Here is a 23863-nt window from a genome sequence, read left to right as displayed (position 1 = left end):
AAGCATCGTTAGCAACAGGCTAACATCCAGGGTTTGCTCACCAGAAGGGAGCGTTGGTTGGTGGGTTAGTGTACCCGTCCAGGAATCAGAGTCAGGACTATAAACACTGCCATTTCCTCAGATTCCAGGACCCTACATGTAGCAAAATGTATGTATGTGTGTGTGTGTGTGTACCTGTCTAGCCCTCAGAGTGAGGACTATTTTTTCAGATTTCACCATCAGATTTAGGACCAGTTGTTTTTTGCCGATGCTAGCATGCTAATTTTGCTAATGGTTTAGGGCTAAGGTGTCAATGGGTCAGGGTTAGGGTGAGCTATGCATTGGTAATGGTTAGATTTAGGGCATAGCAAGGGATGAAAATGACTGAAAATCAATGCAAGTCAACACATGGTTCTCACTATATAAAGCAGGACGAGTATGTGTGTGCGTGTACTCACCAAGCTACGGTCAGGTCAGTGATGGTCTCTGCGACGGTGTACAAAGCAAATACGATCCAGTACATCATCCAGCGCACCTGCACACAGACACAGATCAGATTGAAGCACACAGCAGGGCATCGTACCGACAACCGTCTCTTGGTTTCATGGGGAGTCCAGGGCTAATGTGTGCCTTCTAAACCGCCACGTTCAGCTTAAACCCTGTTCAGCTTAATCTCACTATACATCAGCCATTCTCATCCTCCCCTCTCTCATGACAGGGCGCGCACGAGTCCTATCATGAAAAAAGGTTCATTGTGTGACCTGAGTAACGCGCAGTAACGGGGTGTCTGCAATGGTAACTGCGTTATAGTTATAGTCAAAGTAATTAGTTAGATTACTCGTTACTACGCCGTTACTCCCATCACTGGTTATAGGTGGGATTGAGGTACCAGGATGTTATGATGACAGTGGGTTTACTGGAAGACATGGGAACAGGAATTCTACTGGTCCAGAAACCCTGACCAGCACAGTTATATGAAAAGACTGTGGGAACAACCATGGGAGGAAAAAAACCTGCATGGGATGCACCACCGACAGAGAGCTACCAGTGGCTAGAGAGGGCGGGGCTAAAGGACAGCACAGCAGGACGGATCATGGCAGCATGTACAGCCAATGCCATGAAGGAGACACTGAGGGAACCCAGGGCTTTTAATTCAGCCCAGATTTCAGTCTCTCTGACACAAATTGCATCACCCACCCTCAAACCTGCTCGCATGTTGCTCTCAGTCTGGCATCAGACGTAAACCTGCAGCAGCAGCAGCAGGCTGAACTACTCTAACTGCGAAATAAATTAATGTAGCATCAAATAAGCAGATGCAACATTTATTTGGGATTTGTACTTTTGACTTCCATTTACCAAATGCAGACAACAAGCCACCCATTTTTATTGGCAGTTATCTCACCCCATATTTCCACCCATGGGCAGTAATGTTTTACATTTCTAACTGTAGTTTTGTATTCAGATTTTCCCAACTTGTTTTATATCTGTGAAAACACTGAACTGACACAAGGAACAAATAAAATCTTTAATTAATTCACGTTTATTGACTTACATTTATAAATTCAGACACCTAGCCTGCTATAAATTTAGTTAATAATTACTTTACCATATATTTATAAATTATAAGTGTGTGAGGGTGCTGCCAGTCTGTTGCCTTGATAATTGGGGGTCACACATTGTTTGTTCCCATTTTGTTAAACTGTCTAATTTATATGTGTCTGTAATCCCTCCTGCTTGGCTTTCTCATGTCCCCCGGCCTTAGATCTCCAAATGTCTGCATCATTCTGGTAAACTTACATATTCCTTAACATTTTTGGTCTTGACGGCTTTGTAGGAGTAATATGCAGGATACAACGTCCCAAACAGCAATCTGCAAAACAATTAGAGAAAAACAAGAATTCACTCATTAATGACTTAAATCAATAACGGAAAAACAGGAATGAAAATCTCTCAGCAAACCAGAAGAAATCTCTCATATTTTGGACAAAATGTTTAAATTTAAAATGATTAAAATCATATCTGAATGAGGCGTGAAGGTAGATTAGGAGCCCCTCATCCTCAGCCTGGTTTTCTTTAGGCGCTGCAGTTCTGGGTTCCTCAAAAATCTCATAATAATCTGATAGAATAATAGAGTAAAATCTTATCTTTAAAAGAGAATCAGAGCATTGAGGTCAGAGATTATAATCACAGAGCTAACAGACACATCTAGGATTTTTAAGTGTCAGGAACAGCCACAGCTGAAACCAGCTGAAACCAGTTCCACTGACCTGTCAAAACAGGTTAAATAAAACTATAGCCATTTCTCAATCTGTGTTCTTGTGCGTTCTCTTGTCCTCGTGAAACGTTCTCATCCTCAGCCATAGTACTGTTCCAATTCACAAGAACAGCAGACCAAGAAAGGACAAAGTCCCTGGATGTTGTTCTGGCCCATCCCTCTTTACCCAGCATGCATCAGAGCAGACCTGTACGTTCTCCAGTCTGACAGCTGTCCCAGCATGCACTGCAGCAGCAGCAGCTTCCAGGTTAGCGCTCACAGAGCTCAGAGCAAAGAGCAGTGTTGCCAACTTAGCGCTTTAGTCGCTATATTTAGCCACTTTTCAGACCCCTCTAGCACTTTGATTTCTAAAAAGCTCCTAGCGCCAAATCTAGCGACTTTTTTCTGCTACTGGAGACTTTGGAGACAACATCTAAAAGCAGCGAACTCTGCTCTCCAGAGCCAGTAGATTGGTAACCCCGCCTCCTGCTCTCCTCTATCTTGTCTGCTGTCATGATTCATGCAGCTATTATTTCATCCAAATGAAAAATGGAGAACAGAGAAGCAGATCATGGCTTGTCTACAGTGAAAAGAAGGACTGGGTTATTTACTTTGGCCTTTTTGGAAACACAGGAAGGAGCAATCAGCTAAGTGAGCTTAGTGCTTGGAAAAAATCTTTCATTCCTTTAGAGACAGCATGAAAATTCAGCTGAGTACAAAACATAGAGAGGAAAACAAGAAGAAAAGGGACAAGAAGAGAGGGACACAACCTAGAACAGATAATGGATGTCTATTCTATTCACATGTCTCTATCTGTAGAATGGGTCTGTTTGATGTGTTCTCCATTCAGAGGGCCCCCTGTCTGTCTTTGCCTAGGGCCCCACATTTTCTAAATCCGCCCCAGACCACACAGCCTTTCTATTGGCTGGATTGGTTGCCAGGCGATGATCTGACTCCAATCTGAGAGAGAGAACAATCCACAAGCAGAGACAAGTGGTGTAAAAGTGCATTTCTGAGTCGAGCAGGGAGGTTTGCTCCTGAGGAGAGGGAGACAGTCGGGAGGAGAAAATATGCTGGAAAGAAGCAATAAAAGAGCAGAAACAACATGAAGCAGAAGCTTTGAATGCAAACAAAGGGAAACGCTGCTCTGACAGACGGAGCCAAAGATCCAGCCAGCTTCCAGGCCAGCGTTAAGCTAGCACACTGACCAGACAGCGAGGCGGAACGTGAACAAACATCGTACTGAGAGACCAAAGCTCCATTTTCCTGATATTAGCCTAACGTGGAAAAAGAAGAGAAGTGGGTGAACCGGGACATGTCTAAGTCTATTCTGTTACAAATGACCAGAAACTCCCGACCTGTAGAAACATTCATTCTGTGGTGGATCTAAAAGTGAAGAACCTCTAACCTACTGCAGAGTTTACAGGTGAAGCCAGCAGGGAGAGAAAAGCGTAATCAGTCTCTGTCTCAGCTTGCACACTGTTCTCTTTGTTACGGCTTGAGAGTGAGCAAGAAAAGAGGCCCGTTACCACGAAGCAGCACTCTGCATTCATTTGTTCCCTTTTCTACATTCCTTTGCAGTAACCTCAGCGCAGCGAACGGCGCTCAAACGGGGAGGCACAGAACATGACGGCTGGTTCTGCTCTACGACCTCTGGAGACGATTTACAAAGAAGAATGGTTCATAAAAGGAGGACATTATGGATAACAATGAGCTTCTCATCCGTCAGAGGTTTCTTCAGACCCACTTCCTGTCTACAGCCACCAACATCTACCAGAGCTCAATGGAGGCATCCCATACTAGCTGCACCAACATTTCATTCCCTTTGGGATCAAATATTTACAGTTGCACTGAATTAATTTAAACTTCAAAATCAGCCGTTAGTTCTCAGCAGCCCAACTAAACGATGCGTTGCAGAAACCACCTGGTGCCTGACATCAATTCAATTCTATTCAGTTTATTTCTATAGTGCCAGTTCACATCATGTCATTTCAGGGGACTTTCCAATTCAACCAGATGATCCAGTCAGCTTGATTCAAAGTTTTCTATCTACGGAAAACCAGCTGATTGCATCGACTCATTGACTCTTCAGCAATCCCTCACACTAAGCATGTTTGTAGCGACAGTGGAGAGGAAAAACTCCCTTTGAACAGGAAGAAACCTCCAGCAGAACCAGGCTCAGTGTGAGCGGCCATCTGCTGAGGCCCACTGGGGTTCAAGGAGACAGAAGCAGACATAGAAAAAGAGGCATAGATAGAAAAGGCGACTGTCAACCAGCTCCCCAGGCGACCCCGTCCAGGAAACACACAGCCAGGCAGACGAGCTCCGAGCCAGCTCCCATGTCAGAGGATAAAGAGAGCACATCCAGTTAGTCACAGTCAGAGAAACAGGACTACAATGAAAAACAGGCCAAGCTCCAACATCTAGAAACAAAGGTGTTGATGGCAGCAGCACAGCTGATATTTCTCTCCAGGATGGAGTCACAGCCAAACAGGAACAGACCAGATGAAGCTACTATGAGAAAAAGCAGAGAGAGCAGAATGTTAGAGATTGAACTAACAGATTCTGCAGAGTGGGAGAATAGAGATAGAATGAAGCAGAATGATGAAAAAGGGGTCCCTATGTCCTCCAGCAGTCTAAACCTATAGCAGCATAACTATAGAGATAGCTCAGGATAACCTGAGCCACTCTAACTATAAGCTTTATCAAAAAGGAACGTTTTAAGCCTAGCCTTAAAAGTAGACAGGGTGTCTGCCTCACGGACTAAAACTGGTAGTTGGTTCCACAGGAGAGGAGCCTGATAACTAAAAGATCTGCCTCCCATTCTACTTTTAGAAATTCTAGGAACCACTAGTAAACCTGCAGATTGAGAGCGAAGTGCTCTGTTAGGAACATAAGGAACAATCAGATCTCTGATATCAGATGGAGCTTGGCCATTTAAAGGAAAATTCAGGTTTTTAACACTTTTAGCCCCTTTTCTGTAGTGTCCAGGATGAAATCGAATGATCGATACCAAAATTTTGACAATTGGTCCTGTCTCTGCTATTTGGCTCATGCAGAATCCCCCCCTGGCTGCTTCAGAATGGCTTCCATTGTGCATGTCCGATAATGTCCTTAAAACAACCTTAAACGTTCTTTTTTTAAAATATGCTACTCACTGGGTCGTCAGCGCTGTTCAATGACGTTCCAAAAAAAGTTTCGTGAAGAAAAACCGTTCCTGTCTTGTTTTATTTAGCATTTTGTAAATCCCAGAACTATTTTTTCCGATACATCACAACCGCTTATAAACTTCCGCTTCCCGTTCGAATCTGAAGCGTTGCACACTCCAGACCACTAGTTGGCGACAATGTCTCTATACTTTGGGAATGTAGGACCACTGTGTAGGACATAGCAAACAGAAGAAGAAGATGGTCATTGCCGAGTTCAAATCCAAGGTACACTTGGGCCTTGCGAAAAGACTACAACTAAGCGTAAACAGGCCCCATTTCCGTTTCCGGTGGCGGAGGGATATTGACTATTCCAACAGAACTCAATGGGATTTACAAAATGCTAAATAAAACACTACATGAACGTTTTTTCTTTACGAAACTTGTTTTTGAACGTCATTGAACAGCGTTGACGACTCGGTGAGTAGCATATTTAAAAAAAAAAGAACGTTTAAGGTTGTTTTAAGGACATTATCGGACATGCACTATGGAAGCCATTCTGAAGCAGCCAGGGGGGATTCTGCATGAGCCAAATAGCCGAGACAGGACCAATCGTCAAAATTTTGGTGTCGATCATTCGATTTCATCCTGGACACTACAGAAATGGGGCTAAAAGTGTTAAAAACCTGAATTTTCCTTTAAGGCTTTATAGGTGAGAAGGAGGATTTTAAATTCTATTCTGGATTTAACAGGAAGCCAATGAAGAGAAGCCAGGATAGGAGAGATGTGATCTCTCTTTTTCATTTTCATCAGAACTCTGGCTGCAGCATTTTGGATCAGCCTTGAAGTAACAAATGCATGGACTAGTTTCTCAGCATCATAAGGGGTACAGGTCAGCAGGTACAGATGACTCATCCTTGGCGGTCTGATTATCAAGAGAGCAGTTATCCTGACTGGACGTGTCTAACTGCAATAACTCCAGACATTTCTTAAAAAACAGAAATCAGCTCCAAGGTGAGGGAGGAGCTCCGTTCACCTTATGGGGGAGGTCATTGAACGCACAACTAAGTAGGCTACTTTAACTTCAGCGAACAACACTGAGCTCCTCCTGATAAATTAACTAACAAGAACATGTACGGCTGGTATAATATATTTGAATATATTGGATAATTCAATAACAATATATATTGATAACATACTTTTCCTTCCTCTTCATTGTACCCTACCATGTACCCAACCAATCGCAGACCCAGGCACGCCGTCACAATCACCACCCTCTCCCTCCACAGCACAGAGCATGCAAAGATGTCGCAGCAGGGGAGGCAGAGGAAAGTGTCCCAAAGAAGTAGTTCGCCAGTTTGGCAATATTTCAGTTATATCAGACAGAAACCAAACCACAATTATTTGTAAAATGTTCAGGGCACCGGTAAGAACAAAGTCTGGTAAAACAACCAAGTTGTTCCACGGCATCTGAGGAATCTTCAGGAAGTTCTGCCAAAACAAAGCAGGCAAAGCAGCTAAACTGGGCTTCCTTCTTAGAGATAAATACGTCAAAGCACCCAAAAGCACGTCACTCATACAGTAACATGCTTCATAGCCACGGATGTGCTGCTGTTGTCTGCAGTACAAAAACCTGGCTTCAAACAGCTGATCGCTGCTCTTTATCCACGATATGAAGTTCTGCACCACAAGTTTTTCCTCTAACTCTCCCTAATATGTACAATGAGGGCAGGGGATCAGTGCAAAATGACCTCTGGTCAAGTCACACATCTGAGCCCAACCTCAGCCTCTCGTTTCACTGCATAGACAGAGAGTGGAATATATGTTCACACCATAAGCAGCAGAAGCATCAGGTTTCCATGCAAAGTCAATGGTTGACATGCATCAAGGTGCAGCAGAAGGTCCTGCAGCGTCTAGAGCAGCAGGAGCAGCGCCTCACGAGCTTCTGAGCATCTGACGCGCTTCAGAAGCAGCAGCTGCTGGAGTTGGACAAATTTAACTTTAGCTGCTGGACGCACCACATCCAATCAGAGAAGCTGATCTGGGAGCTGGTGGGGAGACAGACACAGCACTGCTGATGCAGAGCGCTATGATCACTCTTCTAAAACAGTTTATTAACGCCTAAATTAACTTCAAATATAGAAACCTGCCAGCAGACTATGTTCGCTTCTATTATCCTGCTGCCTGCAGTTTGTAGCACAGACCTGAAAAAGAGCGGGCCTGAGGCCGATATGCTTTTTTTCTATATCGTCCAGCCCTAAAGCCCCGGATAAACCCTCACATTGAAGCTCTACTCATGCAGAAAAAGAAAGCCTTAAGGAAACATGGCGAACAGCGAGATGTACAGAGGGATACGAGATGAAGGTCCAGGGAGAAAAATCATCGGTTTCCCCAGAGATAAAAGTAAAAAAAAAACTGAAAAGGAGACATTGTTGAAAGAGAGAACTTCATTTCTAATGTGTTGTCGTCATTTTTCCATAGGATTGTATTTATAAAACCAGGCTGGGCGATATATCGCATATACTCGACGTATCACCAGTTCCGCCACACACTACAGATAAAATAACAAAATCACAACCGTTGCGTATAAACTCACATGACAACATTAAGCCGTCTGCATCCATTTCACTGAGTTTTATTTTTCCCACACACTTTGAATGCATCATAAACCCCTCCTCTAAACAGGATGATTTTCACGCGCTCTACAGCAACCTGCAAACTAAACATGGCGACAGCAGGTGATTCAGCTGAGCGATATACGGCAGCGGTTTGGATTTCACGCCGAGGACGTCCAACAAAAGGTGCTAATTTATAAGAAGTGCCGCAAAAACCAAAAAGGAAGCAGTACAGATTTATTCCACCAGCTGAAAGAATCACTGTTATTCAGTGTTTGAAATCAGATTCCTTCCTGGACCAGATGGAGTTCCTATGAAAACACTCTGCTCCTATAGGAAGGCCTCGTCACACAGTGGAGGCTGAGCCAGTTGGAGGTTTAACACACGCCATATATGGTCACGTAAACTCCCCCAAACCCGAGTCTCCACAACAGCAGGGTGAGCACAACCACAGCAGTTTATTTTCCTGCTGTTGCTATAGAAACTGAACGGCTGCCAACGCTCCCTGGCTCTCATCTCGGCTGTGTCTCACTCTCTTATTTCGAGGCACTGGAAGTTTTTGTCCAAAGGTATCGAGGCGTTCTGCGTCTCAGAAATGTAAAGAAGGAGCAGGAAATGTGTCCGGCCTTTTCCTGGGCAGGGACCTCCTTTCTCCTCTGATATGAGCTGATGTGAAAAAGTCTGAACCATCCTAACATGACGTGTGCCTGTTTTCCCTCCGTAGCTAAAAAAAAAGGCTAGGCTCCAGATGTTAACCAGGGTTGAGGACTTTTCTCCAACCATTATTAGGCTTCATGGGAACATGGAATATAACCACCATAAGAGCAGGTATGGGACCTCCGAGCACAGCCAAGGTCTGATCCAAACTGTGCCTCTAAAGGAGAGAACCGTATCAGAACAGACCAGCCTTCCCTTCCTGCTTTAATGAAGTCACACCAGAAGCTCCCAGAGTGGAGGTCAGAATCCCACTGTGGGTCTTCAAAAAACTATTTTCATAAACCGAGAGAACTTAAAAAGTGATGATAAAATGTTGGACAGACTGATCCTTAACAGATGGACTTTGTCATGGTTAGGATTTTTAATCCAATCCCTCTGAGCTTCCCTTCAGGGTGGAGCCGTTTGGCTGTAGTCCTTCTTCTGATCTTTCTTCACCCTCCTCGCCTTTTTTCTATATCTAAAAAAAAAAAAACAAGCTAAAGATATCAGGACAACATTCAGCCCAAAATTGAGCAACAAGTTGCATGACTCATAGAAACTGGTTCAGCAGGCCGTGACGCCGTGCCTCCAGGATGAAGGCGGCGGTAGGTCATGAAAAAGGCAGCGAGAATGTGGACGGTCTCTGGAGACGTCTTCTAAAAACCGCCACTGCTCCTTTCCAGGTGGGGTTTGAAGGCGCGGGGGAGCGGCGGCGGTGGTGCAGGGAGAACAGGGCGGGACCTGCTCCACGCAGCTGCCATGAGTCCTGACCCTGTGACCTTCATACTTTCACATAAAGGCCTCTGGTTCCTGCTGGAAGCCCAGGAGAGAAAACGGCTGATGGCACTTGTTCTAAAAGCATGACAGCATCATGATGGAGGTGGTCCTACAGGCTGGGCAGGTCTGAAGAGGCTGGCAGGGTCTCCATCAAAGCTCAGCCTCCAGCGGTTTTTAGCCCAAGCAGGAGTTTGGACGCGTTTCTGTCTAAATCTGCTCATGCAGGCTTTTCCCTCAGCGTGAACAGAAGCAGACATTCCTTCAGTATAATTAGAAAGCTGCACCCATGTTTGGTGAAGCGCTCCCAGAGCTGGAGAGGAACCAGCGTCAGAGCAGAGCTGCAGCACGTTTCCCTCTCCCCTCAGAAAGAAGTCAAACAAAGCAAATCCTGGAAAACTTTCTGAAAAAGAACTTCATAACATCTTTAACCTTGGGCCTCTGCCTCATCCATACTGAATGGCACTGTACCTCACCCACCTCTCCACCCGAATGCAGCTGAGAAAACAGCCCCTTGTTCTCTGATGGGCCTCAACTTGGGGCTCCGGGTCAGTTTCACCGGTTTCCTGACATCCAACACCGGCAGCCAGTTTCAGGGAGGGGAGCAGAGCAAAAACAAAACACTCAGAGATGGGGGTGGGCTCCAGCCTCCTCCCCATCCGTACCTCCCAGCATCTGGTTTGAACTTCACAAAATAAGAGTCTGATTATCTGAGTGTTGTTGAAAGGCTGCTAAAGCAAACAGCAGAGAAAGGAACCAACCTCCAATAAATCCCAATAGATCTCAGGTTAAATGCTGTGTTTTCATTAGCTGTGAGCAAAAAGCAACGGAGTTCAGAGAAATAAAGACCTGCTGCAGAATGCAGTCTGTAGACTTTGCTGACTCTCTAATGGTGCATCCATGAGAAAAGGTCTGAATAAATCCTGTAACCCTGTAGCACTTCCTGATTAATACAGAAACTCTCCAAAGGATCACTTTACACCAGAGGTCAAAGATTAGCGGACCGTTGTCTGGATCCAGACCCACCTGCTGGCTAATCCTGAACCAACCTGATTTAAAACATTGATAAATTACCGCATGTTGTCCCACGGCAGTGTCTAACTTCCCTTGCGCTGCTTCCCCTGTTAATACGGTAAAGCCTTCCGGAGCGTCCGGCTCCAGGCTGCATGTGATCCAAATTAGCCAGTTCAGGTTTTTTATAAAAGGTCCAGCCATCTGGTGTAAAATGTGTCGATGACCAAATCTGAAGAATATGGGGGCAGTTTTGGTCCATTATTGTTGCAATGATCACATTTTGTAAAAGGAAGATGCTTCAGATCTTCTATCAGTCTGCTCTGGAGAGTCTGATCTCTTACTCTATCTCATCATCATCATCATCAGAGCTAATGACTGAAAGAAGCTCAACCAGCTGATAAAGAAGATTGGCTCTGTTCTAGGAACTTCTCTAGAACCTCTGGAGATGAAGAAGCAGCAGTGAGCATCTTCTAAATTAGGCTGTTTGACACCAACAGAGGGTCTTCAGTCAGAGGCTGATCCAGATCTGCTGCAGACACACCTCTACAGGAGATGCCTGCAGCATCAACATCTGGATAAAAAATAACCTGATTTACTGGAACATTTTTTCTCCCTTGTGAATTAATATATTTTTCATTGAACTTTAATTCAATTAAAGGAATAGAGGTGGTCAGTGGTCCTCCTAACTGTCAATCATCCTGGTGATGTTTCCGTAAGGCCGTCCTACCTGCTCGTCCCGTTAGCTATCTTTTTCTTTCAGGCGTTTATCTGTGGTGAGCTACGGTTTCAGACGGTCATTGAAGCTCACCTTTCTCACCGCGGTTCTTTGAAAACGGCCGAGGGTCGGAAGAGAAAAAGTTTCTAAGAAGTGTATGAGAAGTAAAAGGCCTCAGAAGAGACAGATATATCCCAGAATGCTTTGCACAGAGAGCTCTACCCACTAAGCATTATGGGATTTGCTGTTACAGCGCCTAATAAAGATGGCACAGGCACTTTATGTGACCAACGGAGCAAAAAGCAGCGATCACCTGTCTGAACGGTCAGTTAACAGAGTTCACTATAAAGGATTTTGGAGCCAATAGAGTCACGTGTGACATAAACAAAGTGACTCAGGTTCCTGCCAGCTGACCAGATCTACGCTGCTACAGTGTTATTGTGAATTTTAAATAATAGCGCATTTTGGCGGCGCAGTGGTTAGCACGCATGACCCATGTACGGAGGCCTTAGTTCTTGGCGCGGGCGACCTGGATTTGAATCCGACCTGCGGTCCTTTCCCACATGTCTCTCTCATCCCCCATTCCTGCCAGCCTGCGGTCAGAAAAACAAGCCACTAGTGCCGTAAAAACTCTAAAAAATAAAAATTAGCACATTTATTCACCTGAGAACTGATTATGTCTGTGTTACAGACCCTGGTTGGTGAACTGAAAGATATATGACAATAAAGTAGTAAATCTCAATCCCTGTTAAAGAAAAAGTCCGCTCATATCCAGAATTCAAACTTCTGAAAGTCCTTGAAATATGAAATTATTCCATCCTGTTCAACAAATGATCAGTGTTTTTAATTCAGAGTCATTTTCATTTTAATGTGCTTTACTGGAGGCATCCATGTTTGTCAAAGAACACTACTGCCACCTACTGGTTTGTGACGTCACGGTGCGGTATCGGCTGTTGATCAAGTCCCAGTGCTGTATCTGGTGTTTGTCACAACGCGCTATTATCCAAGTCATCTTGAAAACATTCTTCTTCCAAATGTTGGCTACATATTACAGGTTTTTTTCTCTGGCCAGAAGTTCGATGGCAAATCCTCCCTCTTCAAGTTGGCAATCCAACGACCAACCTGTCCATGGAGGATCAGGAATCAGAAAGGTGAAATAACTTTTTTTCACTTTTACCCGATGTATTCCAGCATCCAGCTGCCATGCACATGGGCATTGTCAGTTTCACTATAGCTCTGGTGAATTTCAATGGTGAAGTCCTCTGGAAATCTTCAATAATTGTTGTTGATTGCAGATGTGTCTAGTAGTTCCCATTGATTTAGCTTGTAAAGCGGGGAGAATGGCGCTAGGCTTACCGCACCGTGATGTCACTGCTGGAAGATGGCAGGAGGGAGGGGCTACTATATTTGGACAAAAATGGCCGCTCCCAGACTTAGTGATCGCCATGAAAATTATTGTTTTTATTCTTTTATTGATTTACTTTAAATTCATTAAATCACTGCGAACATATTAGTTTTAGGTATAAATAATGATCCATTGATTATTCCTGCTGACCAGACTTATTTTATTCTGTACTTATTCTGTATTTTAAACAGGCCTATAGGCTTTTTGTGCAAAAAAAAAAAAAAAAAACAAATAAAATATTTTTCCAGCCCCCCAAGGGGGGCTTTATTGATCATCCTTCTTGTAGCTCCGTTCCTGTTTTCTGCCACATTTAACCCCTGTTAAACACCTGGAGGCCCCTCCTCCTGGGGGAACAAAGCTTTTCTTGCTCTGACTCACCGTCAGCCCTCATGTTGAATCGCACGCAGCTTTAGCTTTAACCGTAAACACAGCAGCCAGGGGCCCAGAGGCTCCAGGATCACTGATAATCTGCTAATAATCTAATAATCCCACATCTTTGGCTAAACTGACATGGAAGCAGAAGGCAGAGTTCCGGCAGCCAGCCGTTAGCCATGCTAGCTCAGAGCAGTGCCGTGTAGGCAGCGGTTCCTCTGGGGGTGAAACTCTCTGAAAAGTTGTGTGAACTTACACAACGCTTCTGGAGATGATCCAGGACACCATGGCTGCTGCCTCAGGACACCGAAGATGTGTCAGAGATGATCAGAAAAACAAACTTCGACGTCCGGATCCAGCAGAACCGGGTCTGATGAAGTGTGGAGGTCTGGAACCCCCCTGCAGTCCCCCCCGGTGATTTAATCCAGATTAGGACAGAACCCGGTGCTGTTGGCGTTTTCTGACTCTTCTTCCTTCGGCTCCGCTTCTCTGCCCAGTTCCTGACACCACGGCAGCTCCAAGGAGGACTGCCTGAGTTTATGACGCAAACAGGAAGAGGACATCTGTCCGCGCACACGATTGGCCAGTGAGAGCTGTTTACAAGGAACACACATTCTGATTGGCTGCTCACTGCTCCTCTGCTTTATGATTGAAGCGGAAGAATTTAAAGTTTTGTTTTCGTTCTTCTGATTGGTCTGATTTCCCTCCGTCTGGTTTTATAACTATGTGAATATATAGAGATGTTTATAAAACACACAAAGAAGGAAATATATTTTTTTATTCTTTCATGACATAAATGTCAAGATTGTTAACTTCAGCACTTTTAAAGGTTTGCTGAGGAAAAGCCTCAACCTACAGCTCCCACCGACAGAGTGGAAGAAAAAAAAATCATTATTAAATACTGACTGATGATCACCTAATATTTCCTCAGTTGGTTTTACACTGTGGCAAAATTATTAGCAAATGAGTATTTCCACCACATCCTCCTTTTCATACATGTTGTTCTACTTCAAGCTGTAAAGGCTTGAAAGCCAACTACTAGTTAAGTAAATCAGGTGGTGTGTATCTCTGTAATGAGAAGGGGCGTGGCCTACTGACATCAAAACCTTATATAAGGTGTGATTCATTATTAGACAACTTCTTTTCCTTTGGCAAAATGGATCAGAAAAGAGATTTGACAGACTCTGAAAAGTCAAAAATTGTTGGATGTCTTTCAGAGGGGTGCAGCAGTTTGGAAACTGCCAAGCTTTTGAAGCGGGATCATCTCAAGCGGTTCATGGCAAATAGCCAACAGGGGTGCAAGAAGCGTGTTGAAAAAAGAAGATGCAAAATAACTCCCCATGAATTGAGAAGGATGAAGCGTGAAGCTGCCAGGAAGCCATTAGCCACCAGTTGTGCCATATTTCAGAGCTGCAACATGCCTGGAGTGCCGAGAAGCACAAGCTGCTCAATACTCAGGGACCTGGTTAAGGTAAGGAAAGCCGAAAGAAGGCCACCTTTGAACAAGACACACAAGACAAAACATCAAGACTGGGCCAAGAAATATCTGCAGACTGATTTCTCCAAGGTGTTTTGGTCTGATGAAATGAGAGAGAGTCTTGATGGGCCAGATGGATGGATGGGCACCAGGCTGGATCAGTAAAGGGCAGCAAGTTTCTTACTGACTCAGACACCAGCAAGGTGGAGGTGGGGTAATGCTATGGGCTACTATCATCAAAGATGAGCTTGTGGGACCTTTTCAGGTTGATGATGGAGTGAAGATCAACTCCCAGACCTACTGCCAGTTTCTGGAAGACGCCTTCTTCAAACAGTGGTAGAAGAAGAAGTCGCCATCATTAAAGCAAAACCTGATATTCATGCAGGACGATAGTCCGTCACACGCAACAGAATACACCAAAGCCATGCTGGCCAGAAAAAGTCTAAAAGGAGAAAAAATAATGACATGGCCTCCTTGTTCACCTGATCTGAACCCCATGGAGAACATGTGGTCCTTCATGAAATGTGAGATCTACAGGGAGGGAAAACAGTGTCTGGGAGGCTGTGGAGGCTGCTGCACGCAATGTGGATCCCAAACAGATCAAGACACCGATAGAATCTATGGATGGAAGGCTTTAGTGTCATGGTAAAGAAAGGTAGCGATATTGGTCGCTGATTTGTTTTTGTTTTTTTTAGTTTACGTAGTAAATGTTTGTTTTTTGAATTTTTAGTTTTTATATTGGTTTACCTGGTGAAAATAAACAAGTGAGATGGGTATATATTATTACGTTGCCTAATAATTCTGCACAGTAATATTTACCTGCACACACAGACATCCTCAGAAAATGGCCAAATCTAAAAAAAAAAAACAAAAAAAAACATCAACTTCCAAAAATATGAAACTTTAATATTAAGGAGTCTTTTAGGTTGATTGAGAACACAATTGAGCCCAATAATCAAAAATACAACTTGCCTAATAATTCTGCACATGGTGTACTAACAAAAACTCTCACCATTGAATGCACCCAAGGGGGGGATTTACCATCAGGCAATACTAGGCAGCTGCCTAGGGCCCCAAGTTCCTGGGGGGCCCATAAAACTCTGTTTACATGTATGGTAATACAACTATTATTACTGCACATTAAGTTTTTGATAAAAATCGTTTTCCCCAAATGTCCACCATATTGGATCAGTCCATTTGCTGCACATGTTCAGAAAGGTCCAAACAGGCAGCAGCAAACCATTTGAAAACAAACCATGCAAAGAGCAGTGTTGCCAACTTAGCGCTTTAGTCGCTATATTTGGCGACTTTTCAGACCCCTCTAGCACTTTGATTTCTAAAAGGCGCCTAGAGCCAAATCTAGTAATTTTTTTCTGATACTGGAGACTTTGGAGACAACATCTAAAAGCAGCGAACTCTGCTCTCCAGAGCGAGTAGATTGGTAACCCCGCCTCCTGCTCTCCTCTATCTTGTCTGCTGTCATGATTCATGCAGCTATTATTTCATCCAAATGAAAAATGGAGAACAGAGAAGCAGATCATGGCTTGTCTACAGTGAAAAGAAGGTCTGGGTTATTTACTTTGGCCTTTTTGGAAACACAGGAAGGAGCAATCAGCTAAGTGAGCTTAGTGCTTGGAAAAAATCTTTCATTCCTTTCGAGACAGCATGAAAAGTCAGCTGAGTACAAAACATAGAGAGGAAAACAAGAAGAAAAGGGACAAGAAGAGAGGGACACAACCTAGAACAGATAATGGATGTCTATTCTATTAACAGTAGTTACTACAATTCAATAGTTAATTAGATTTTATATTGATGGGAGATTGTAATTGCATAAAATGGGGTTTATAGAAAAAAAAGAATGTTGGAAACTAAATCATTTACAGTCGTATGCTTAAATTTATCACTGCTGCACTTGAAAAATTAAAATGTTTTGACAGCTGTACTGAACAAAACTTTTTGTATACACTCTGTGTGAAAGAAATGACAATAAAGTCTAAGAACATCAAATAAATATATAAACATTGGCAAAGAAAAATCATTAGACTGAAAAAGATAAAGAATATAAGATGTAAGGGGTAATTAAGAATGACATTCAGACAGAAAAGCATTGAGTCTTTTAGCGTTGGTGGGAGAAATTTTCTTTAAGGACAACGTAAGTATATTTATTTCACTTTTAAGATGGATTTATCTTGGGCAATAATATCACATTTCATTACAAAACAGGAGATAAAATTAAAGTTTAAGGATTTAGAGAGTAACCAGTTATGAACTGAGGATAAAAATGTTTGGGTTTTACTACAATAAAAGAAGATGTTCAGTTTATTCCTCTTTTTGCTCACATTGACAACATTTATCTACAGTAAATTTAAATGTTGAGAATATCAATTGGTTGGACGGATAAATTTAATTTAAAGCTTTGAAATTAATCTCTTTATATTTTGGTGGAATATAACCTTTAAGATAATTGGATATTGTACGGATATAATTTTTGGAGTATTCTTTTAAAATTAAAAGTCTTTTAATTGGATTAGGATATAAAGTACTTGTTTACACTTTTCTTAAAAATATGTTTTTTGCATTTCTATCTATAATAATGATTCCTTTAATACATTTTTTTAAGTTAGAAGCTGGAATATAACTAAGGCAACTTTGAAGGTAATATATTTATTATTTAAATCATCCAGAGAGAATAACTCTCCATCGCTTCTCCCTGCTGTCCTGGGTGCTAATAACATTCCTGAGGAGCTTCAACAGCAGTACCGTTGTCTCAGATTTCAGATTTATAGTCCCCACCCTGCAGAGATATTACAATATAAATGTCAGCCAAACCATTTCCAAAGTAACAGATAAAAACCTTTCAATAAACCAAACATTACCGCCACATATCTGACTCAATAACCATTAAAACAACTATTTTCATTCATTTGAGACGGAACTATTGACAGACAGACTTAGATTATATTAAACTGCACTTCCAATATTCACCACTGTTCTGCGCCATTTCCATTTTTTCTCTGAGCACGGAGCAGACGGGTGGTTGGTCTCGCAATGAATCCTGGGATATCATAGGATAGCGAGGAAACAGCGGACCCTTCCTTCAAGAGGAGCAAAAAGAGAACACATTCATCGCCCTCATAACGAGGAGTCTTTCAATCTGAACAGACCGCGGCACTATGTCATAGCGGTGCTATGACGTAATCGACCAACGAATCTGGCCTTCAGAGGATGCAGCCGCTGGATTTGATCTCAGCAACTTATTTTTTTTCCAAACTTTAGCCAGAGCATTAACACCACAACCTTTTCAAGAAGGTTGAAAAAAAGACTGCTCTCCGCATCATCAACCGCCATAGTTGCTGTTTTTCTCCCCGCTTCTGCGTAGCGTAGCAAGATACCGAATAGGGACCTTTGTTAGGTATTGATGGCGTTCAGGTCGGATGAATGTGACCTGGTTATTCAGAAACTGTTCCAATTTGAAAAGATCAGATTCGTATCCGATTCAGGACCCCTAAAGGGCTGGTTATCCTCCAGCAGCAGTGTGTCGCAGTGAGCTTGTCGCAGATATTTTTGATTTATGCCCAATATTGAATCGTGGTCTGCACTATGTTAATCCACGCCCCAACGCCAGAGGGCCAATCATGAACTAGCTGTGGGGGCAAGTTTTTGCGACTACGGAGTGACATGAGGACCAAAAAGAGCATGGATCCAGTTGGAATAAAGGTCCAAGCGTTCTCGCGCACCTAGCTGGTCCATCTTCACCAGTCGTTTTCCACAATGGCGGTCAGACAAACAAAACAAGCTGGTAAGGTACCAAACAGGAAATACGCATAGTGTAGGGCAGATGTAGATCTGACCAATCAGAGGCCTCCTGTCTGCGGCACTGTCTGCGCTCGCCTACAATTTGGGAGAGGTGCAGCAGTGCCTGCGGAAGGGGCATATACGCGTTAAGTGCGACACACGCAGACAACCTGGTTTCTGAGCATAAACCAGCCTTAAGACCATATAAGGTCTTAGCCTCGGCCTGTAAAGGTCTTGGTTTTCTCTCAGTCTCTGTACTCCTTGGTCTCGGTTGCTGTGGTCTTGAATACACCACTAAAGGTACCACTTTAAACATGACTGGACATGGACTGAAGTCCTTTTACTGTGGTAGCATCAGCCTAGTATGCTGCAACAGCAGCTGATCCAAAGCTGACAAGAAGCTGATGGAGGAGCTCATTAGAATGACCAACCCTGTCCTTGGATGTCCCCTTGACACAGTGCGGGACAGTAAGGCGCAGTGGTGTGCACAGGGGTAGTCGTACCCCACCAGTGGACTGATTTTTGAAAAATGTATGCTAAAGATCCTGGATCCAAAAAGCATGTTAAACTGCCTTCTACAGCGATGAGGATGTGCTTTGTATGCGCCTTATTTTTTTTTTCACCCCATGCCTGCAAAAAAGTTGTGCGCTTCAACAGTAAGACTCATGAAAACTGTTGCAGAGCTGAGATCTCCTTCGGTGAAAGACTACTGAGACCTAGATGCACACGGGGGACATGTCCCCTGCACTTTTTACTGTCCAAAAACAATGTTACACTGTAGTACACTGACACTCGTTGAGCACTAGAACCAAGCGGAAAACCGGAACTCAAGCTAAAGCCATCTTCCCTGAGTTTAGACCCGCCCAAAAGCTCCTAATTGACTCCTGATTGACTGTCTTTTTTTTTTTGTGATTGGCTGTCAACGCTTTCGCTTCTGAGAAGCTCACTGTGCAGGTTTGTGATTGGACAGTCACAGTGCCGCTGAAGTCCTACACACCACCGTAATTAGAACTATAGGGTGGAAAGACTGTTTCTTTGCTTTCTGGTTTGTTTCAGATTTTTGAGATAACATCAACGGTGCAGGAGTTACAGTCTTGGAGAAAAACGTTGGTCTGCAAACAGAATGTGAGGGAATCTGCTGCTGTAAATCATTCTTCTCTTGGGTCACGTGACCTAGAAGGATTATAATATAATGTGGATTAATTTCAACGGATCTTTGAATTGGTATCATGTGTCTGAAAAAAGAAAGAGACATAAGAGTCTTCTTTAGAACTTAGTAACATCCATCCTAAAACACCTTCACAGGATCCATAGAGCAGCAGATCCACTTCTAGATCCTCCACCGTATTTTAAAGCTCTAATTATACCTTGGAAAGTAGATTTGTTTTTATTGAAAGTGCTGTTAACTCAATGTATTATTGTTATATATTATTATTATTATCATCAAAAAAGTAAAAAAAAAAAATACAATCTACAAAGTGATTTTAGCAGATCTACTAGAAAATGTGGAACCTATATACATGAGTTATATAAAAAATACTTTCCAATATAACTCTTATATATAATTCTGAAATCAAAATTTTGTCCATGCCCACACACTTACTTTTTTGTACACCCATGGATGCATCTCTGCTGTTATCAAATATAAAAAAATTGCAGAGTTATAATTTTGAACAAGTTTTCTTTTTTAATTGCATGAATTATGAAGTTCACATTCAGTGGCTTTGGCTCATTTTTTTCATGGCAACCACCAATTAATCCTCTAGATGGTGGCAGTCAGTGGTTCACACTTTTTAAATTGATCTGCAATACTGCAGACTAAATACATTGCAGAATAATTGCCTTATTATTTAGCCTCCTGGTTCTCATTTCAATGATTAAAACAACCACTTTCTCCTTGTCCTTAACAATCATTAATTGAATGTCAAATAAAGAAAAATTGTGAAAAAGTTTTGCTTATCAGGTTTAAAATACAAGACAGGAAATGACAAATAATTACCCTGTGGGCAGATAGACCGATGAGAGCAATTCTCCCCAGAACCCAACGTTGGCAAATATGAGTCCAGGAGTTGAAGACCTTGAGATAAAAACTCAGGTCATTATCAGGACCTGGAGATCTTGGCCGCATCCATGAGGTCTAATCATACCTCCTGCTGTTCTGAGTTCTCTAGTTCCTTTTGCTCCTGTAGGGATAAAAATATTACATATGTTTATGAAAACAGTGAGAATGTGTCATTTATTTGTATTATTTATCTGTAGTAGTTATTTTCTTTTCCGTTTTTCAAAATAAAAATGCTAATTGTTAATATTTGCTTATGAAATTAAAATGAAAATACAATGATGCCCCCGGGAAAATGAGTAGCTTCATAAAAGTATCACTGGGTCTTAAAGCAAGTTATGGTGATATAGCGGAGACCCCTGAAGTCAATTCAGGGTCTGAGAGAACCATCCTTCTTACCATGAACTTATTGAACACATCTTTGAGGTCATTATAGTTAGGAAGGTAAAGGTTCCTGGAACAGATCAGGAAAAACATCTTCAACCTCATTCTCAGGGACGGAGAATGAGTGAGCCGCTAATCAACAGGTTTCATAACAGGAGGAAGACCAGCCCCAACCCTCTGCCAGTCCATCTGGAGACTGTGTTTTCATAAGCCATGTTATCCCCAAACCAGCAGAACTTGAAGGGATTGAATTATCACAAACAAAACATTTTCTTTATGGTTGCCTTCAATGGTCAGGCTCACCTCCTCAGATACCGAATGTGATTTCCGTCTAGTGCCAGAACATTGGTCAAGGTACTAGCCAAACGCCCAGTCTTTTAGCAAACTCCTCATCCATAAACTCTCTGTCTTCTGCGGCATTAATTCTATTCAGTTTATTTGTATAGCGCCAATTCACACCACATGTCATCTCAAGTCACTTTACAGTTCACTAGATAATCAGTCAGATTGATTCAAAGTTTTCTATCTAAGGAAAACCAGGTGTTTGCATCGACTCATTGACTCTTCAGCAATCCCTCACACTAAGCATGCTTGTTGTCTTCAACGTTTTCCAGGCCAAGGACCCCAAACTAAGGGTGAGATGGAGCGGGGACCCCCTAATTATATATATTGTATGAAATAGTGTTCTATCAAACTGGTCCTATAGTTACTCTATTACAGATGGAGTAATGTAACTAAAGTAATTTCTCCCTGGGATTACTAAAGTATTTCAGATTCCTGGTTGATGGGACAGTTGTTGTGAATGAAATGGTGTCCAGCTTGAAAGAGCTCCTGTGTGTCGCTGAATGTGTGCATTGATGACTGAAAGACATCTTCTGCCTCCATTTATCTGTTTAATACAGTGTATTGAATTCATTTTTATGTGGATTAAAAGACATTTCCATTAGTGGAAAAAATTGCAGGTAGGAATATATAAAAAAAAGTCTAATCAACCAGAACTTTCGCGACCCCCATGCAGTACCTCTGGGGACCCTTTAGGGGTCGCGGACCCCCTGTTAAAGACCTCAGCACTACTAGAAAGATCAGGGTAGGGGTATTGGATACCTTAGTTTGGCTGAGTAGAGTTCTCCCCTCCTCTGCTGAGGCTGACCTTTTACAGGTTTACACCCGGTCTCTCTGACCACCACAGTCTGTGTTGTTTCTCCTCTTTAGACAGTCTGCTCCTCCCCGGCTCCATGGGTTCAGGTGTGGATCTCCCTCCTAAAGGTGTCTTTTGATCAGGAATTGAGTCGTAGGTCTTTAAGAACATTCCTTTTTCCATTCTGATCTATTCTGGTGGCCAGATCTTCTATTCGTTTCAGACAAAGAGGGACATCTCCAGTCACCAGTTCATTCTCGATCTTATCGTTTAATCCTGTCACAATATCATCCATTAAAGCCCTCCTCATTCCACAGAGTGTCAGCTGTGGAAATCAACAATATAATCTGAAACAGATCCATGTCCTTGTCTTAGAGACAGAAGCCCTCTGGTTGCTTCATGACTGGGCAGAGATGGGACCTACCACCGAATCAACTCCTGAGAGAATGTCAAATAGGATTGACAAATGTGTGACCTGTTCTGCCCATCTTTGCTTTGCCTGCGAGTAAAAAGATAACATAAGCCACCTTAGCTGGGTCAGTGGGATAACCTGATGGCTGCAGTTCAAAGTGGATTTCACACAGAGTCAGAAAAGCTAGGCACTGATCCGGATTGCCTCAAAACAGTTCAGGTGGCGACAACCAAGGTTCTCTGGTGGAAACGGGCGGCACAGCCAGAGCAGTGACGAATGTGGAAGAGGATTCTTTACCTACATGACCCCAAATCTTTCGGTCACCAGATTCTAGCTGGCTGATAGAATTCTCCACGCCTGAATGCCACTGTTGATCTGGAAATGGGTCAATTATTGGCCAGATTATTCTGCAATGACCAGAAACGGAAGACCTAGAATTCAGATACAACAAGAGATGCTTAAACAGTTTACAGGAAAGTTAAACTGCCGCAGGTGAGGAGGGATTCACTGGAATCACCTACCGGAACTTCTGGAGGGAGATTAGCTAGTCGAGAGGCCAGACAGAAACAGAGGGCAATGTTTCTAATGTTGAGCTCTGGTTCTTCTCTGAATTTGGGGGCAAACTTTCAGAGTTTCTAAAGAAGCCTGTTGGTGTGTGACAGCACTGATGAACGTCTGAGGATTCCTGAATCCATCCAGGTTGGTTTGGAGGGATCCTTCTTTGGCAGTTACTCTTTGGTCCAGGGGAACGCACAGGGTCAGATCTGTGAGAGCAGAGACAGGCAGGATGATCAAGGGGACACACTGGTGTAACGTTCTAAAGGACTGGTGTGGACATGTCCCCACCAACTTTGGGCATGGAGGGGACAGTCCCCACCAATCATTTCTGCTTTTTTACCCCCTTTCTGCTAATTTACTTTAGCCAACAGTAGCTGGGGTTGGATGCAGCTGTCTGTGTTCAGAGTGTTTTCAGTCCGTGTTTTCTCCTCGCTCTCCCGCTGCTTTCCAGTCCCACCTCTCGGTGAAACATCAACGGATCTGTCGCTTTGGGACATAATATCATTTAGGGTCGTTTTAACTGTTTGCAGCCGTGGTAACATACAGTCCGTGTCATTTGACCATATATGGCAAGCCGTTTTAATATAAATTTGCAGCAGCACTCAGTGAATTTTAACTGGCAGCTATTCCAAAATATGTTTCAGTAAAAGTTAGGAGACGGGTTGGTTCAAAAAATCAGAGATGCCACAGAGAAATCCATTTGTTACACATGCAGAGCTTTTTCAGCGAAAAATCGCAACAGATTGTACATTCATATAAGTTAAAAAAGCTGCGCCTTTCAGAGGATCATTACTCAGAGTTACAGATTAAAATTAACACATATCTGTTGTTTTCTTATTGAACAGAGAATCAGACTGCAGAGCTTCTAGCGAACCTGAAAATGATTTTCTCTGGCATCACTATATTAGTAGCCTCGTGAGACCATCCTGATCTCGCGAGTTTTCAAGATTTCACTCGTTAATCAGTCTGGAGACTCTCCGTTGAAGAACATTTGGAGCCGTTCACCAAACGAACGTCCAATCAGCGTTGGCTTTGAGGCGGGTTGAGGTGTGACGCAACAAGAAGCGCGA

The 23863-nt window shown here is 43.0% G+C and overlaps 1 protein-coding gene across 3 annotated transcripts in view; it reads right to left on the bottom strand.

Moving 5' to 3' along the window:
- reep3b (receptor accessory protein 3b) overlaps positions 1–13494 on the bottom strand; it is a 28161-nt gene extending 14667 nt beyond the window's left edge. Inside the window, exons 1-3 of one of the 3 annotated variants that reach the window (XM_038273667.1) lie at positions 13227–13494; positions 1777–1849; positions 438–514 (exon numbers count right to left, since the gene is read on the bottom strand). In XM_038273667.1, the coding sequence (XP_038129595.1) occupies positions 438–514; positions 1777–1849; positions 13227–13258 (182 nt within the window). In that variant the 5' untranslated portion in view covers positions 13259–13494. The remainder of the gene's footprint in view (positions 1–437; positions 515–1776; positions 1850–13226) is intronic. The other 2 variants (XM_038273669.1, XM_038273668.1) reach the window with 2 other exon arrangements.
- Positions 13495–23863: the final 10369 nt, after the last annotated feature.

Source organism: Cyprinodon tularosa, unplaced genomic scaffold, assembly GCF_016077235.1.
Source record: "Cyprinodon tularosa strain WSP-4 unplaced genomic scaffold, ASM1607723v1 ctg881, whole genome shotgun sequence".
Taxonomy (NCBI): Eukaryota; Metazoa; Chordata; class Actinopteri; order Cyprinodontiformes; family Cyprinodontidae; genus Cyprinodon; species Cyprinodon tularosa.
This window is presented reverse-complemented; position numbering and strand designations above follow the sequence as displayed.